The sequence below is a fragment of the Spermophilus citellus genome (assembly GCF_964194105.1).
Source record: "Spermophilus citellus genome assembly, chromosome: 9".
NCBI lineage: Eukaryota > Metazoa > Chordata > Mammalia > Rodentia > Sciuridae > Spermophilus > Spermophilus citellus.
The window spans coordinates 118,585,512-118,603,845 of record NC_138191.1 but is presented as its reverse complement, the minus strand read 5'-3'; the positions used below and the strand labels follow the sequence as shown (position 1 = coordinate 118,603,845).

The following is an 18,334-nucleotide window of genomic DNA, read 5'->3' as shown; positions in this document are numbered from 1 at the left end:
AGTTAAAATACAGCATCTATTAACTAACTTTTGAAACTAGAGCAGTAATTGCCAATTATGATATGCTTGAACTATGAGCAATTATTGTGATTGTTACTAATAGCTTTTATGAATAAAACATGCTGTTCACATTTTCTTATATCTTATGTATACAACAAATTATTTCTAAATTGAATTTTGTGCAAAAGCAAATATATCCAAATACAAACTCTAAAATATTATGTTATATTTAGTAATAGGTATTCTCTCTCTAAATTTGAAAAGGAAATCAAGAAAAATGTACTTTTGCCTTTGAAGATAGCTACTGCACCGGGAAATCTAGGAGAGACCCAGAGTTTACTTTTTCTGCTTCTTGCCACTAGCTAGCGCAGAGATAAGAAAGCTATTCCACATTCATTCATTCTTATTCAGTCCAAGATCTGGATATGGGTCCTTGTATCTATAACCCTTGGGAACAGATGTGTTTCAGAATTCAGAATAGATTGAAATTTAGAAAGGTGATAAGTATGTATTCTGCATATTTCACAGATTTCTCAATACACCCAATAGGGTCTGTAGCTGTGTCTGCAGGGCTTAAATGTATTTCTATAGTGAAATACATGAAGATTCATCATAAGACGGATAACTGAAGACCATAAGTAGCTTCTTTATAGCTTCGGTCAGAATTTCCTCTAAATGAACTTTAGTGCCCCCTTAGCTCCCAAAAAAACTTTTAATTTTTAGAACTGGATTTTAAAATTAAGAATAAGGGAATTAGGGACCTGTATATGAAGAATACTCAACTCATCTTCTGTCATTTGTAGTGAAAGCAGGAGGAAAAAGAAAAGAATGATGAGATAGAAATGGGTTAAGAATAAGGTGAATGAACATTTGTATGAATTACTAATAGTCATTTGATATAACTCATTAAGTGGAGAATGTGTCATCTATGTGGCCTAAAAAGATTCCTAGGGCTGGCAGTGTAGCTCAGTGATAGAGCAGTTGCCCAACATTCGCAAAGCCCTGGGTTCCATCCCCAATACTGATTTTAATTTTTAGAAATATTTTTATATATTTCGCAGAAGGCATTAGCATGTTCAATTTTTTTTCAACAATTTCTGTGAATAGGTAGGACAGGTATAAATATTCTTATAATTTTATAGATAAGAAAGCTGGTATTAGTTGCAATGGCTCAGGTTAGTTGAAGCTGCTTAGTTTTTTAAGCTAGTGAATGAAGGAGTTAGGACGTTTGCCTCTAAATCACAGCCTCTAAGTTAGGGCCTTTCCTTCATATAAATAGGAGCATAAGTACCAAGAACTTGGGAGTTGTTTGACGTTGAAGGTAAATAAATATTAAAATGATTTGTAGCACTACCGAAAGAGCTGTTCCAACAGGTAGTGTCTGTAGGCTATCTAGAATTTTATGTTTCTATCTAGAATTTTATATTTCTCTTGGGACATTTGTTCTGCAAATGATGGTCTAAGGATTTCCGCAGCCACAGTTAATTGTGAGCATTGACAGTTGATTCAGCTGGTTGCAGGGACTGGCACTGGCCCATGGTATGTTTCAGGAAATATTGCTCCCCAAATAAAGAATGTATGTTTATGATGGAGATGGGGGATGGGAGGTAGAGGAAAGGTAGATTTGCATTGAAACTGTGTCCAAAGTATTATTCTTGTGTTGCATATGTAAGCTGATGAATTGAAAGACAGTAATTTAAATCATACTGTTCTATGAGACTGTGTGGCCACCTGAAATTTAATAACCAAAGATAAAAGAGGTAAGTAAAAAGTAACAGTTTATTTCATTTGATGATAAGAACAAGGTTAAGAGGAAACCTCAGCCGGGCAAGTCTCCCAGCTGCTCGCGAGGCTGAGACAGGAGGATTGTGAATCCAAAGCCAGCCTCAGCAAAAGTGAGGCACCAAGCAACTCAGTGAGATCCTGTCCCTAAATAAAATACAAAATAGGGCTGAGGATGTGGCTCAGTGGTTGAGTGCCCCTGAGTTCAATTCCTGGTAGCCCCCCTGCAAAAAAAAAAAAGAAGAAAAAAGAAACCTCAACTAAAATATGTTGTTTATTGCAGAAACATGCTAAGGGACAAGATTTGCTTAAAAGAGTATGTGAACACCTCAATCTTTTGGAGGAAGACTACTTTGGTCTAGCCATTTGGGATAGTGTAAGCTCTAAGGTAAGGAGACTACGAGCAGTGTAAGAAGCTGACAAATTATTTGAATTCTTTGTTGTTGTTACTGTTGTTAAGAATGTAGTTACACCTGTCTCTCTAAGTGCACTTACTCTGTTCTGGTTTCTCAGATTTTCCTGCTATTTTCCTTCTATAATTACCTTCAAAGCAAATACTATTGCTAGTATGTTCTTTAATCATTGAGAGAAAGTATCTATCATATATTTTTAAACAGTAGGGAAAGTAAAGAGGTATATGCCCTAATTTGCAAGCAAACAGATGCCAGTAACTTCATATATTATGCAGTTAGTATTGTATCTGATACATAGGAAGTTTATAATAAATATTTGTTGAATGGATGTAATTATGATACATAATTTACAAGCAATGTTATTGAAGAGAATAAACTCCTAATATTATTAAAAGAATCATGTAACGAATCTGACATTTTCCCCAATCTTAAAGAAAACCAGTTGTTAACTTGTGTTGAAAGGAGAAGAATGGGTGACAACACCCATTCATGGTAGAGGGAAGAAAGGTTAAAAGGCAGGCATTTACCTCAGAACGCTTGAATTTCCTGCGCCAATTAATTGAAGTTGCAAATCTTTCGTTTAATCTACTGATGAAAACTTAAGTCCAGTTTTTAACAAGTGGTTGCATGTGCTGTACTGGATACTGTAAATAGAGCTGTGATTAAGGAAGACATAGTCCCTGCCCTCTGGAGCTTCCAGTTCAGTATGAAGATGACATTGATTCCTGGTGTGATGACTATTATACTAAAGGAAATACAGGACGTCATGGAGTTATGGCCGGGGAAGTTTTCTCTGGGGAGGGGATACTCGAGCCAAAATCTAAATGATAAAATGGGCAAGTGAAGTGACAGAATGGCTGCGTAAAGACCTACGATTGAGAGTGACGTTTGAGGAACTGAGAGCCAGCTAGGCTGGCTGAACGTTGGAGGTAAGGAATATAGAAGAATCTAGAGAGCTGCTCAGGGGTTGGAGGAGTCCTGGAGAGCAGCTTTTATAAAATGTTGGTTCTTTTTCCAAGATGATTTCAAATTGTTAAGAAAAATTGAAGCTAGGCATGGTGCTGCACTCCTGTAATTCCATTGGCTCAGAAGGCTGAGTCAGGAGGATTATAGGTTCGAAGCCAGCCTCAGCAACTTAGCTGAGACCTTGTCTAAAAACAAAAGCTGGAGGTGTCGCTCAGTGGTTAAGTGTCCTTGGGTTCCATCCCTGGTACCAAAAAAAAAAAAAGTTGAGGGGCAGCAGCACTGAACAACTGTAAACCCTATTGATTAGGTTATTTAGGTTAGTGCAAACTAGAAGTAGAATGACAATTTGCCTAAGTAAAAGTATTGAGTCCTAGTAGCTCCCTCTAAATTTGCAAAAGTTTGTTCCTCTTGCGAACAACTGTTGATTCTAGCAGAAGAATTGTGTCTACCATCAAGTACTAGGTTAATATTGTTCCTTAAGGACTTAACCTTTACTTTGTCTCCCTAAAGGATCAAACGTGCTTTTATTAAAAGTATTTCTCACTAGCAAAGGAACATTGAAATTAATTTTAAAAATAAAACAATATCCCAAAACTACAGTGAAAAACTTTCTGCAGCTGTAAGCTAAAAAATTCTACCAAGAATCTGGGGAAATACTCTGAAAAATATTTATCTTACATTTGCTTAATGAGAATTTTGATGTCTAGAAATTGAGTATTGTTATATTGTAGGGGGAAAAAAAGGTTCATTTGAGGATAATTAAGAATTCCAGGGCTGGGGATGTGGCTCAAGTGGTAGCGAGCTCGCCTGGCGTGCGTGCGGCCCGGGTTCGATCCTCAGCACCACATACAAACAAAGATGTTGTGTCTGCTGAGAACTAAGAAAAAATAAATAAATATTAAAATTCTCTCTCTCTCTCTCTCTGTCTCCCTCTCTCTCACTCTCTTTAAAAAAAAAAAAAAAAAGAATTCCATAACTTGCCCAGTAAATAAAGTCACTGCTGGAAATAAATTTTCTGTGAATCACGTTTCTAGAAGCTAGCTCATCTAAGGGTTTCAGCAGAAGAAATTCTGCTGTTGAGTTTCTGGAGTCCATATTGGGATAAAATTTTTCAGTTTCATTGAAAACTTTTTACCATTATTGGTGTTGTCCATACTCTGTCCTGTGGAAAGTTTTCTTTATAGCAGTTTCTACTATCCTAGTTTTTAATAAGCAAATATTAAATTATTTTATTTTATTTATATGTTTATGTGTAAAGTGTTTTTTAAAATATCGAATATAAAAGCTGAAGAGCAAAGTACAAACCTGCCTGTGTAAGGAAATATCCCTCATAAAGTATTTCTGGAAAAGGAAAGGTGATATCTCTGAATCACAATCTTGTGGGAAGCCATTCTGGCACGTGATTGGGCACCTCCCTGATTGGGTGTGAGGCGTTCTGGCTAAACTGTGTCGGAACTAATCCCCACCCTCTCTAGGTGCGAGAGCTAATCCGTGTGGGGGTGTGACTGACCATTGACCCTGAGACCAATCACTGACCCTGACCCTGGAATGCTGTCCCCCTCGACCTTCATTGGATGGAATTTTCCCCTGAATCTCTTGTTCCCCAATAAAAGGCCACTTCCTGGCGTGCTCTCGCTCTCTCCTGCTAGTCCTGAGTAAGCCTTGCTGCCCCACCGGCAGGAGCCAGAGGGAGAGCGGTCTCAGACCTGGTCAAAGAAAAAGGTAAACTGAGTTTGTGTGTTTATTTTGATCTCACTAGTTAACTTCTATGCTTCCAACCTCTAGTATGAAGCTAGCGTGCTGTTCATGCGGTGGACAATCTACCTTAAATTTCCCTGATAGCTATAAGAAGACCTTTCCAGGGAGATCTGTGGGCAAGTGATCCTAGGAATGAAGGGCTTATTATAGTCAGGACATTGTCAGTCTGTGGTGTAAATCAGGTCCTTAAAGGATATCCAGCAGAACCATGGTCAGAACCTTTCTGTTTCTTGATCCTTCTGGATAACTTTTGGTCCCTTTTCCCCCAAGCCCTTATAGAAGCAAGCTACTAGGATCTCCTGCTCCAGAGTTATGAGATTTCACATTTCTGCATCTTAGTGTGGGTTGGTTTTCATCCATTGTTTTGGCTGTTGTTTACATTCTTCACTAGGTTGTGATTATCTCAAGAAAATAGGTGCCCAGAACATTGCCTGCCCTGAATATGGCAGACATTCAATAAATTAATTGAAAAAATTGAAACATATTGTTACACTTTATTTTTTTTAATGTTTATTTTTTAGGTGTAGATGGACACAACACAATGCCTTTATATTTATGTGGTGCTGAGGATTGAACCTGGGTCCGGTTGTGCTAGGCGAGGGCTCTACTGCTGAGCCACAATCCCAGTCCCATATTGTTACACTTTAGACTACAGCTTTGTCACTTACTAGTTGGGAGTTAGGTAAATTATTCATACCTCTCATTGATAAAATAGGAATGATGATGAGATAATCTATATGAAAGCATGCAGAATGGCCTTGCATGTAGTAAGTGCTCAATTAAAAAAAGGAGTTTCTCCACTTCTGCTGACAGGTAGGGTCTATGTGCTGACAAAGGTATTGCAGCTTTTAATGGTGGGCTATGCCCTCCAGTGTTGCAGCAGACCCTAGTAGCTCACTGCCAATTTATTCTTTCTGGTTCTTGTCTGGAATTTGAAGAGTGAAATCCATAGACCAAGAAAAGTGAGAATAAGAGTAGGATTTATTGAAGTATGTATAGAAACAAAACTCTTTTGGGTGAGAGGGGACCCAATTAGGGTTGCTGCCTGAGTGTGCTATTCTAGGGGTTTATATAGGGTAAATGCTATTGGTCCAAAATTTATATTAATTAGGGTTGGAAAGGTACTAACACTATTGATTAGCACTAGTACTAACACTAGATTACCGGGCTGGCTGTGAGGCTTCCAGGCAATCAGGGAGCCATGTCATTCCCATTGATATTATGATAGTAGTATTATTTCACAATTAAATTACCAACAAACCAAGGCCTCCGCTTAATAATTTGTTGATTCTAATCTGGAAATGCATTCTGGAGCACCCTTCAGGTTGAATAAGCTACCTAATCTTTTCTTAGGAAGGGTGTGTACTGAAGAATATTATGCTTCTTACTTAAAATTGATGGTGTCTAGCCAGATTATGGGACTTCGTCTTAGCCATTGAAAAAGGCAAAATTATGACTAATTTAGAGATTTAATTGACTTTAATTGGTTAATTTAAAGATAGAATTGACTTTGATGTATAGTTCATGAATAGGGCAGCCCCATCCTGCAGAACAGAATGAGGGCTCCCACTGGGCAGGGAAGTGGGTTTTGTAGGGGGATAAGGAAGCAGAACAGTGTGTGTGTGAGTGGGGGGGGGGGGGACAGTGGGCATCAGGTTACTGTTGTAAGGGTGAAAACCAAGGGGACTTTTTTTTTTTTTTTAAAGTGAACTCAGACTAGAATCTTGATTTCAAGAAAAACTGATCTGTTTGAGGATATAACTTCTTCCTTCAGGTTTCAGTTTGATTACCTGACATTTAGCAGGAGTGACTCCATTTTGGTCTGGTCTTTGGGGGCCTATGGTACTGGAACTCATTCCAAAAAATGCCCTACATGACTTTTGTCTAACACTGTCATTCCCTGTATCTATTGTCAATAAGCCAACTTTCTAGAAAATACCCTCTCTAGAAGAATATACATATTAACGAAGTGACTAAATCTGTAAAGTATGTAGTCTTGTAAGACTATATCTAAATTTTTGGTCATTAGAAATACAGAAGATAGTAGAGCCATAAAGCCTTTTGGTCTTACCCCCCCTAGTTTTGTTTTCGCTGTAGGGAACTCAGGGGCACTTTACCACTGAGCTATACCCCCAGCACCCCCCCCCCTTTTTTTTAGATGATCTTGCCAAGTTCTCTAGGCTGGACTTAAACTCACAATCCTCTGCCTTAGCCTTTGGAGTAGCTTGGATTACAGGCATGCACCACCATACCTAACCATCCCACTAATTTTACAAATGAGAAAAATGAAGCATATAAAATCAGAATGGCTTTTGTCTTGCACAGTTTACTCCTTCAGCTCTTTGCCTGCTCCCCCATCCTAAGTGATTTTCTTTTTATTCTTTGTTCCTTGATTTTAAATTACTTTATTGTTTCTTTGTTCTTTCTTCCTCTCTTGGTTTCTACCTACAGAATTAGTTCACGTGTTGGAAAAAATTCGAACTATTATAATGAGAAGAAATACTGTTATCCTCTTTTCATTTCTAATCTCTGATGTCCTCTTTTTGTATATGAAAAGGTTTATCCTTGGATATGTAGCTTCTCTCCTTTAAAAGCTTCTGAATCTGTGTTTTGTTTTCAATCTAGTACCTTGAGCTGGGCGGAAAGTTTATTGAAGTGGCTTTTTCCTCACAGGGAGTGGTTTGAACTTGCTGCTTTCCTACTTACTGCATGATAATAGGCCAGTTGCCCTACTGAGTCTGAGCAGAGAAAAGGAAAAGCGATCAGGAAGCAAACTCTGCTCTAAGAGATTTTTGTGACTATGAATCAAGTTATATGAGTTAAATAGATACTTCCATTATTTTATTTCTGCCTAAAATTATTTATGAATGAATTGAGGATTTTTCTCTTGGGGGGAAAATCACTCACATTATTTACCCTTCCTCCTAATCCTGTCTGTAAGCAAAAAACAAAAGCTCTTTGAGCCAAAGGATTGAGGTTGTAACTCAGTAGTAAAATGTCCCACAGTTAATCCCCAGTAACAATAACAAACAAAAAACTTAAGTTCTTCTTATAAATAATGAAAATTTTAAATTAAGACTACATTCAATTTAATAGCATTTGTTCTTCTTTTGCCTCCCATTTTCCGTGTGGATGAATATTTAAATAGAAACCAGATTATCCAGAATTGTTATTTTAAGGGACAGCTTAAGATACCTGGTAAAATATAATTCTATAACTGTATTCTTTTTTTTTTTTTGAGAGAGAATTTTTAATATTTATTTTTTTTAGTTCTCGGCGGACACAACATCTTTGTTGGTATGTGGTGCTGAGGATCGAACTCGGGCCACACGCATGCCAGGCGAGCGCGCTACCGCTTGAGCCACATCCCCAGCCCTATAACTGTATTCTTAATATTTCATCATTTTATAAATTAAGTTCTGTCTCTTTCCTCTAACATTCTCTTCTTTTTTTTCTTTTCTTTCTTCTTCTTTTTTGATGAACTCAGGGACTCTTTGTTCTCTGTCCCATAGACTTGTTCTCATCGCACTATTTTGCTAAGCTGTATCAGTGCCATTTATAGAGTATTGATTATGTCATATATATGTATATATATTTGATATGTGTGTGTGTGTGTAATAGTTTATTCCACAATAACTCCATGAGGAGGGTAGTTTGTACCAAGTACACATATGAAAAAATTGAGGCTCAGAAAGATTATCTTAGGTAAGGTTTATATAGCTAATAAATGGTGGAGAGGTTAAGGCAAGATTATACTTCAAGACTGATTTCAAAGCATGTTCCCTGAACCATTATACTCTGCTGGACCACAATTAACATCCTGCACAACAGCCTCTTATTTGGTCTCCCTGTCTCTAGGCATGCTTCCTCTAATTCATGCTACTCCTTTATTTTAAATCCTCTAATGGCTCCTGCTTGCCCAGAACTTGATGGAGTCCATATTCCTAGCACGGAGAACGGTGCCTTCCCTGATCTGGCCCTTACTTTCCTTTTCAGTTTTGCATGTCTCTTTACCTCTGAGCTCAAGCTGTGGGGAACTACATATGGCAATTCAGAAATAATCATGTTCTTTTTTATACTTCAGTTACTTTCTCATTACCTTTTTTTCTTTTTTGCCTGGATACCTCCTGTTTGTCAAGACTCAGTTTAGATCCCCTAGACACTTTATTGGAGAAACATTTCCTGACTGCCTTCCAATCCATGCTGGTGCGCGTTCTCTGTGATCTCAGTGTACTCTCAGCTCTGTCATGGCACTGTCATGGTAATGGCCACACCTGGAACAAATCGATTGCTCATTGTTCATGTCTCACATTAAAATGACGGCTCCTAAAGAACAAGCACTCTTTTTATAATCTTTTTTTTTTTTTTGAAACCACACTGCCTACTACATTGAATCATTCCTCCAATATTTGTTTGCTAAATAAAATACTGGGAGTTAAATAATTTTAGCAAAAAAGTAACTGTTCTTGTTCACGTCAATTCTTGTTATCTCCAGAAGGTTTTATTTTGCTTTTTTCTGGTGCTGGGGATTGAACTCAGGGTCTTCACTCATGCTAGGCAAGTACCCTATTACTAAACTACTCCCCCAGCCCTCTTTTTGTTTGCTTGTTTTGTTTTCTTTAATTGTAGATGGACAGCGTGCCTTTATTTTATTTTATGTGATGCTAAAGATCGAACCCAGTGCCTCACACGTAACAGGCAGTCACTCTGACACTGTATAGTCCCAGCCTTCCCCAGCCCTTTTTAATTTTATTTTGATACAGGATCTAAGTTGCTCAGGCTGGCCTCAAACTTGCCATCCTCCTTCCTCAGGTTGCTGAGTAGTTGAGATTACAGGTATACCATGACACCCAGCTCATTATTATTTTAATGTTTTTATGGAAGTATAGATACTGAAAAGTAATAATTTGTTATATAAATTATCTTAGCCCTTGGAGTCCCCATGGGACAAATCTGAATTTGCTATCTCAGTGTCAAATTGGTGGGCATTTTAGCTCTAGAGTCAGAATGGCTCATGGAATCCCTGGAAGGAACTTGGAAGCTTCAGGTTACCTTGAGAGATTATCTTAAATTAGAAAATGTGGAGTTCTTTATTATTGTAGATTATATCCACTCCAAAGCAGTAAAAAGTTGTCTTCCTTAAGCTTCCTAGATTGTATAGTATAAACCAAGGTTCTCAGAGATGCCACAAAATTTATCAACTAGTGTTTTTAAAAATTTCCTTTGCTTTTGCATCTACCACAACTTAAAGTTCTTTAATCTAAATGAGAGACTAAGGTCCTCCCTTTCTGACAGGGCTTATACCACTGTGTACCTAATTTTTATACTATAGATCAATTTTATATTAAGTGGTATTAGTAAATATTTCTGTGTTAATTGTGAGGGAGTATAAAAGGAAGCTAGTCCTTAGTCTTTGTGCTTATTGTCTGTTGTGGTAACTATCTTTCTATATAATCAAATATAAAACTGTGGTGTTCAAGCCCATTCCTTTGAGCAGGCAGATGAGTTGGTCACCATTGTTGGTAGAGGGCGTAAAGGGGACATCTTCTGTTTTTCTGAATATCACTAAAATTCGTTTTTAGAGTTTTTGGATGAGGCAAGGGGAAGGATTAGGTAGAAGTAAAAGTGGAGCTCCTGAGGGGTTTTGATAATACTATAATTTGTATTGTTCACTTTGTTATTTTACTGACCTATGTACTTAGTTTTAGGTTATTTCCTGTGTGTGTATATATGTATGTATGTATTGGGGATCAAGCCCAGGGCCTCATGCATAACTGCTCTTATAGATGGACACCATGCCTTTATTTTATTTTATGTGATGCTAAAGATCAAACCCAGTGCCTCACACATAACAGGCAGTCACTCTGACACTGTATAGTCCCAGCCTTCCCCAGCCCTTTTTAATTTTATTTTGATACAGGATCTAAGTTGCTCAGGCTGGCCTCAAACTTGTCTTCCTCCTTCTGCAGGTTGCTGAGTAGTTGAGATTACAGGTATACCATGACACCCAGCTGAACTATACCCTCAGCCAACGTACTCTTTCATTTGTATCTTCATTCTGTAGAAATATTTTAAATAATTCTAGAAATTTAGTGATTTTTGTCTTTAAACATTTTTCAAAGGTTCCTATGAAAGATGTTAATGGTGAGGCTCTTTTCAAGTGCCACTATTTTACATGGTCTACCATGGGCTATGGAGCCTGTCCTGGTGATGTATGGACCCTTCAGAGGGAGAACAGTGAGGGAAAGATTAGTGTGGGCAAGAGTAGTCAGGGGGAACCTAATGGCCCTGTTATCCTGTGAACATTAACTGGGTATGAACCATGTACCAGATGTTGTGCTGATGTAGAAAACTTGAACGAGACAAAGGTCAGAGTTGGAAGGGAAAATAAGATTTGGATAATGTGAATTGATTCTGGTTGTAGAATCTTCTCTAGACTTGACCGAATAATATATATAGCAAGTGTTTATTTCATACTTAATGTTTACTAAGAGATTTCCATATATTAGCTCACTTAATCTTCCTAACTCTGTGAGGTGGGTGTTACTCTAATATCTCATTTTACAAATGAGGGGATGAGGCCTGGAAATGGTAAAGTTACTCAGTTAGAATGTAGTGGAGCTTGGATTTAAGCCCAGCTTCTGAGTCTTACTTTGCTGAACATCATTATGTTTTGTAAAATCAATGCAAAGCCCGTCAGGGGAGATGCAGGCTGATGTGGAGGCACTCTTCCAAGATGGTCAGTGATCCTGCTTCCGAGGACTCTGTTGTTTATGTGTATTGTGGCTCTGTGTGAATGCCTTTTCTCTTTTTACAGACATGGCTGGATTCCGCCAAAGAAATAAAAAAGCAAGTTCGAGGTAAGTAGATATAGCCCTTTTTATAGTTTTCCCTTTCTTTTAGTAGGTCAGAGGATTTCCAGCCACTTCTGGCTGTGAGTCAGTCACTTTAGAATACTGACCATTGCAGATTGCTTTGAAACGACATAAAGCCTTCCCCTGGAAGGAGGAGATTCCATAATAGAAAAATGAAGCAGAGGAGGACACTGTTGAGATGTAGGTTAGATCTTGACCTTTTTTTTTTTTTTTTTTTTTTTTTTTTTTTTAAACAACTAGGCAAAGCTAGGGAAGATAGGAACAGGTTAGAGTAACAAGTGGAAAAGAACGAAGATGAGCCAAGAAAAAGGATATGGGAGTCAGTTCCCAAAATGGTAGTGATTAAAACTGCAGTAGCCCACTAGTGGGAGTTTGCTGCTAGATCCTGCTCCTCTTAAGTTGTTCTGGACTATTGTATTACAACTTTCTTTATTTCTTTCCTTTCTGTTTTTTTTTTTTTTTTTGATGCCAGGGATTGAACTCAAGTCCTCACACACTCTACCTCTGAGCCTCGCCCCTAGCCCTGTGTTCTAACTTTCTCCATGTTTTTTCTTCCCTATACAGTTGTCCCTCTTTATCTGTGCTGTCACTTTCTACAGTTTCAGTTACCCACAACAAACTGTGATCTATAAATTTTGAACAAAAAATTCCAGAAATAGATAATGTATACATTTTGAATTGCATGCCGTTTGCAGTCCTGCTCCAGTCTTGCCTGGGACATGAATCATCCTTTTGTCCAGTGTAACCATGCTGTGTCGCTATCCACCCATTAGTTGCTTGGTTGCCATTAGGGCTATCAGGTAATCCCAGTATCACAGTGCTTGTGTCCAAGTAAGCTTTATTTTATTTGATAATGGCCATAGAGCTTAAGAGTAGTGATGCTGGCAATTTGAATAGACCAAAGAGAAGCTGTAAACGGTATCCTTTATTTGAAAAAGTGAATTTTCAACTTTACGAGATATATATGTGTGTGTGTGTGTGTGTGTGTGTGTATATATATATATGAAAACCATACACATAGAGATTGGTACTATTTAAGATATCAGGCGTCCACTGGGGGTTTTAAGGTGGAACATATTCCCTAGGATAAGGGACCGCTGTAGTTCTTTTCATCTCTTCCAGCAGTCTTTTCCAACTTGAAGTATAAGGGACTATGGAAGATAAACAGAATGCAGGAATAAGAATTCCTTGCCACTGGCTCTTCTGACATTGTGGCTTCACTGTCAGCTTTAAGGCCTCCGACACAGCTCATGCTGTATACCCTGCTCAGACTGGTGTCCCGGGATGAAGAAAAGTATATGTTAGTATTTTGTAGCCTCAGACCCAGCAGATTAACTAAGAGGTAGATGCTTTTTGTTTTGTTTTGTTTTGTTTTGTTCTGATTAAAGGTCAATAGCTATCCTATGAGTTTAGTTTATTTTTGAAGAAACTTCCAGGAAATGCAGTTATTAATCATAATTTTTAACTATCACCTGAATGCAAACTTTACTTCCAGAAAATAGACAGAAATCAAGAGAGGCTTATTTAAGACCCTATACTGTAAAGTTTCTCTGTTTCTGTAGCATAACTATTTTACAGTTCAGGAATTATCAAGACTTTTTTTGTCTATTTGATTAATTTTTTTCTGGGATGGAACCCATGGGTGCTGTACTATTGAGCTACATCCCCAACCCTTTTTGTGTTTTATCTGGAGACAGGCTTTTGTTAAGTTGCTTAGGTCCTCACTAAATTGCTGAGGCTGACCTTAAACTTGCAATCCTCCTACCTTAGCCTCCTGAGTCACTGGGATTTCAGGCCTGTGTCAGCACACCCATCCCATTCATTTATTTTATTTTATTTTTAAAAAAAATTTAGTTATAGATGGATGCAATGTCTTTATTTTTATGTGGTGCTGAGGATTGAACCCAGTGCCTCACGTGTGGCAGGCAAGCACTCTACCTCTGAGCCACAACCCCAGCCCCCATTCATTTCTTAAAACACTTCTCTTATGGTGAAATGTTTTCCTTTAGACTCCATTTATAATTGTTTTAATTTTATAAAAAGAGAGAAGATGCCAGGCACGATGGCGCACGCCTGTTATCCCAGTGGCTCAGGAAGCTGAGACATGAGAATTGCGAGTTCAAAACCAACCTCAGCAACTATGAGATGCTAAGCAACTCAGTGAGAACCTGTCTCTAAATAAAATACAAAATAGAGCCAGGGATGTGGCTCAGTGGTCAAATACCCCTGAGTTCAATACCCAGTACCCAAACCAAAAAAACAGAGAAGATAATCCTTTGGACTGCCAGCTCACCATATTTGCTTTTTATCTATAAAAGCTTGTTTGTTTTTTTTTAATGCAAGTCAAAGCAAAAAATATTCAGAATATTTGAGACATGACTAGAAAAAAATTTCTAGCCTCTTTCAGTGAATACGCTTTTAATATTCAATATTACTCAGGAATAATATTACTCATATAAGAGGATTCTTTAGGAGGAAAAGTTAACGCAGTGTATGCTAAGAAGAATATTTAGTAGATTCCTAAGTATTAAAAAAACCTCTTGCTAAGAAAAAGAACTTCAATGTTTGGCATTTAAAAAAAATTATAAAATATGAGCATGCAGTCTTGTGAAGATATTGTCACTATATACAATAGAGAAACAGTTGAATTAACTATGATGTTAACTATTATTAATAAATTTTAACATTTTCAAAATTTAAAAAATTATAAAATATCAAATCCTTTCTACAACATGAAAAAAATTATTTTTTCTAATAAAACTTTAATAATAAAAATGTAAACATCTTATTTAGCCTTCACATCTATCTATTGTGAAGATGTTTTCTTTTTTAACTTTTTCATTATACAAATAATATATACTGATGAAAAATTTAAACATTATTGGATATAGTCACAAATTGATATAATCTGTAACATTTTCTGTTAAGCATGTACAAATTTTGTGTTTCAAAAATATAAGTATTCCAGGGCTGGGGATGTGGCTCAAGCGGTAGTGCGCTCGCCTGGCATGCGTGGGGCGCTGGGTTCGATCCTTAGCACCTCATACAAACAAAGATGATGTGTCCGCCGAAAACTAAAAAAATAAATAAATATTTAAAAATTCTCTTTTTAAAAAAAATATAAGTATTCCATACATAGTTTTTTAAACTATTTTTTAAGATAGATGCTATTAGTATGTGTATCAAATTGAAAGGCACAAATGAGTACAGCACAAGGTGAACCTCCCTTCTTCCCTGTCTTAGTCATGCAGTTTCCTTTCTTGGAGACAACCATGGTAACTAATTTCTTGTCTTCCTTTTAGAGATGTTCTGAGTCTATACAGAAACACACCCATGGGTTTTTGAAATTCATCTCTGTTAAAAAAGATTTCACAAAATAATTCTTAATCTGCACTGTGAGATTCTGATTTTTTTTCTTTCTTATTCCCCTTCACATTTTTAAGCGCTGATTTTTCCCCCTCACTAAATTTGTTGTACGTGGCTCATAATTCCATGGTTTAAAAAAGTACCTACTTATATATCTGGAAGTGGAATTACTAGTTTATAGGCTATGTTTATTTTCCTCATTACATGATATTGCCAAATTGTTCTCCCTTAAATTGATTCTAATAGTTCACACCCCCACCAGTATTATACAAGAGTTCTTGGTTTCCTATGTTTTCAGAAGGCAGAATTTTCTTTCCCAATTATTAACTTTTTAAAATTTTGGACATAATTTCAGAATTACAGAAATGGAAAGAATGGTATGAAGAATTCCTGGATACCCTTACACCCTTCCCCCAAATTCCTCAAATGTTAATATTTTACTACATTTGCTTTATTTTCTTTTCTATTTACTTATACTTGTGCAAGCAAGGGCACAAGTGCATGTAGGCATGCGTGTATACACACACACAAACAAACACACACATGGCTTTTTTTCTGAACCATTTAAAAATAAGTTGCATCACAGCAGTGTTGTCCACGAGGCCAAGTTGTGGAAACAGCCCAAAAGTGCATTAACAGATAAAGAAAATACAGAATATTCAAACAATGGCATATTACGAAACCACAAAAAGGAATGAAGATGAACCAACCTGTGGATGAGCCTTGAAAACATTATACCAGATGAAAGCTAAGCACCACAGGGCACGCCGGGGCCCGACTACTTAGAAGCCTGAAGCCAGCCTTGGCAACATAATGAGACTCTGTCTCAAAGAGGGGGAAAAGTGCCAGACACTAGATACAAAAGGCCACATATTGTATAATTCAGTTTAAATGAGCTATCCAAAATAGGTAGATTCACAGTGACAGAAAGCAGATTAGTTGCTGGCAGGGGTTGAGGAAAGGGTGAACAGGAATTGACTGCTTAATGGATGCAGGGTCTCCTTTGGGAATGATAAAAATGTCTTAGCTAGGTAGGGGTGGTGGTTGTACAACTCTGTGAATGTACTAAGTGTCACCCAATGTACACTTTGAAGTGGTTAACATTATGTGAATTCCACCTCAATTAAAAACAGTTGCAGTCGTGATGTCCTGCCCTTCTGCCCCTAATTACTTCATTTTGTGTACCCTAAAAGCTAGGACTTTCCTTCTCCCAAACCCCCATGCTGGGTATTGAACCCAGGCTCTCACCCGTGGTAGGCAGGTGCCTAGCCCCACAACAGGAACTTTCTTACATGACCACAGTACAATTATCAAAAGCAGAAAATTAAAACTGAAACAATATTATAACATATAAACATTATTTTTAGTCATCCCAATGATATCCTATAGAGCGAGAGAAAGTAAAACAGCATTGTCACATCTTTTTAGTTTTCTTTAATCTGGAACAATTCCTGAGTCTTTAAAGTGTTTCATAACATTGGTACTTTTGGAGTATTGACCAACTATTTCATAAGTGGTCAGTTTGAATTTGTCTAATGTTTCCACATGGTTAGATTCAGGTTATGTACTTTTGTTAAGAATGTCATTGAAATGTTGCTGGGTTAGAAGGCAGAAATTTTATTGGTGACAATTTTTAAAGCTTTTTCTAGACACTATTTTTATTCTTCACTAAATATTTTCCATAAAATATTGCTAATTATGTTTATCATGCTCTAGAAATAGTCACTAAAGTTTAACTTTATTGTGTTTTAAATTCCAAGTGATCAACTTTTTTAACATCCCTATTGTATTTAATCCTAAACTTGCTTACAGGGAAACTGGACAGTTGTAACAGAAAATAATAGAAAATAGAATAATAGAAAAATAATAGAAGTTTTTATCTATTTAAGGCTGGAATCTGCTGTATTCCCCAGACATCTGGTAAACACAAGTGATCCTCTGGCCTCAGCCTCCCCAATGGCCAGTCTACATGCATGTGCCACCATGCCTGGCTGGAACCAAAAATTTTGAGTTCCTCGCCTGATGAGTGCCATTAACAAAAGTAAAAATGTTAATATCTGGGACATTTCCATTTAGTTATGGCTATTTCTTTAAAAAATATTTTGTTTTAGTTGTAGTTAGACACAATTCCTTTATTTTATTTTTATGTGGTGCTAAGGATCAAACCCAGCACCCCGCATGTGCTAGGTGAGCGCTCTACCGCTAAGCCACAATCCCAGCCCAGTTCTAATGCAGTTAAAATTCCTTATTCTGGAGAGAAAAATCTAAATGGGCCTGACAGGGTGGTTCACACATGCAATTTCTGCTAGTTGGCTGCCTGAAGCAGGAGCATCTCGAATTCAAGGCCAAATTGGGCAATTTAGTAAGACCCTGACTCAAAATAAAAATAAGAAAGGCTCAGGATGTAGCTCAGTGTGCAAGGCCCTGGGTTCAATTCCCAGTACTACCACATCCCACCCACCCCCCAAATAAATATAAACAGAATTGTAGGCTTTTGTCAGTTTTTAAATATTCTTATTTCATTATGTTCAGTAACTTGAGGTCATTCGGATAACTGGGATAATGAATAGGTAAATAATTTCAATAAACTAGTGTGTATTATTTTTCTTGTATAATCCTTTTTTAAAAAATATATATTTTCCCCCAAAGCATTATCATTCCTGTATGACTTTCACAACAATGCTGTGAGGTTGATGACTTTATTTCATTCATTCAATATATATTTTTTGAGCATTCATGACATGCCAAGTACTATTGTAGGTACTAGGGATGCACACCAAACAAAACAGTAAAAAACATTCTTGCCCTTAGGAATTTGTTTTAGTGGGAAGAGACAAAAGATTATCCCTTAAAAATTTTTATGGGCATCTTGTTAGGTGTGGTGGTGCATGCCCGTAATCCCAGCAGTTTGGGAGGCTGAGGCTGGAGGATTGTGGATTCAAAGCCAGCCTCAGCAATTTAGCTAAGCCCTAAGCAACTCAGCAAGACCCCGTCTCTAAATAAAATACAGAAAAGGGCTGGGGATGTGGCTTAAGTTAAGTGCCCCTGAGTCAATCCCCACCAAAAAAAAATAAAATAAAATAAAAATATATATATACACACACAAAAAAAATATACATACACACACACATACATATATATAGTTATAGGCATAAAAACAAGTAGTGAAAGTAC

At 37.2% G+C, this 18,334-nt stretch overlaps 1 protein-coding gene across 15 annotated transcripts in view; it reads left to right on the top strand.

Moving 5' to 3' along the window:
- Positions 1–18,334, top strand: part of EPB41 (erythrocyte membrane protein band 4.1) — a 151,399-nt gene that overhangs the window by 62,106 nt on the left and 70,959 nt on the right. For all 15 annotated transcript variants that reach the window (XM_081308393.1, XM_081308394.1, XM_081308399.1 and 12 more), the window contains exons 4-5: positions 2,066–2,170; positions 11,737–11,779. In XM_081308393.1, coding sequence (XP_081164519.1) covers positions 2,066–2,170; positions 11,737–11,779 — 148 coding nt within the window. The remainder of the gene's footprint in view (positions 1–2,065; positions 2,171–11,736; positions 11,780–18,334) is intronic.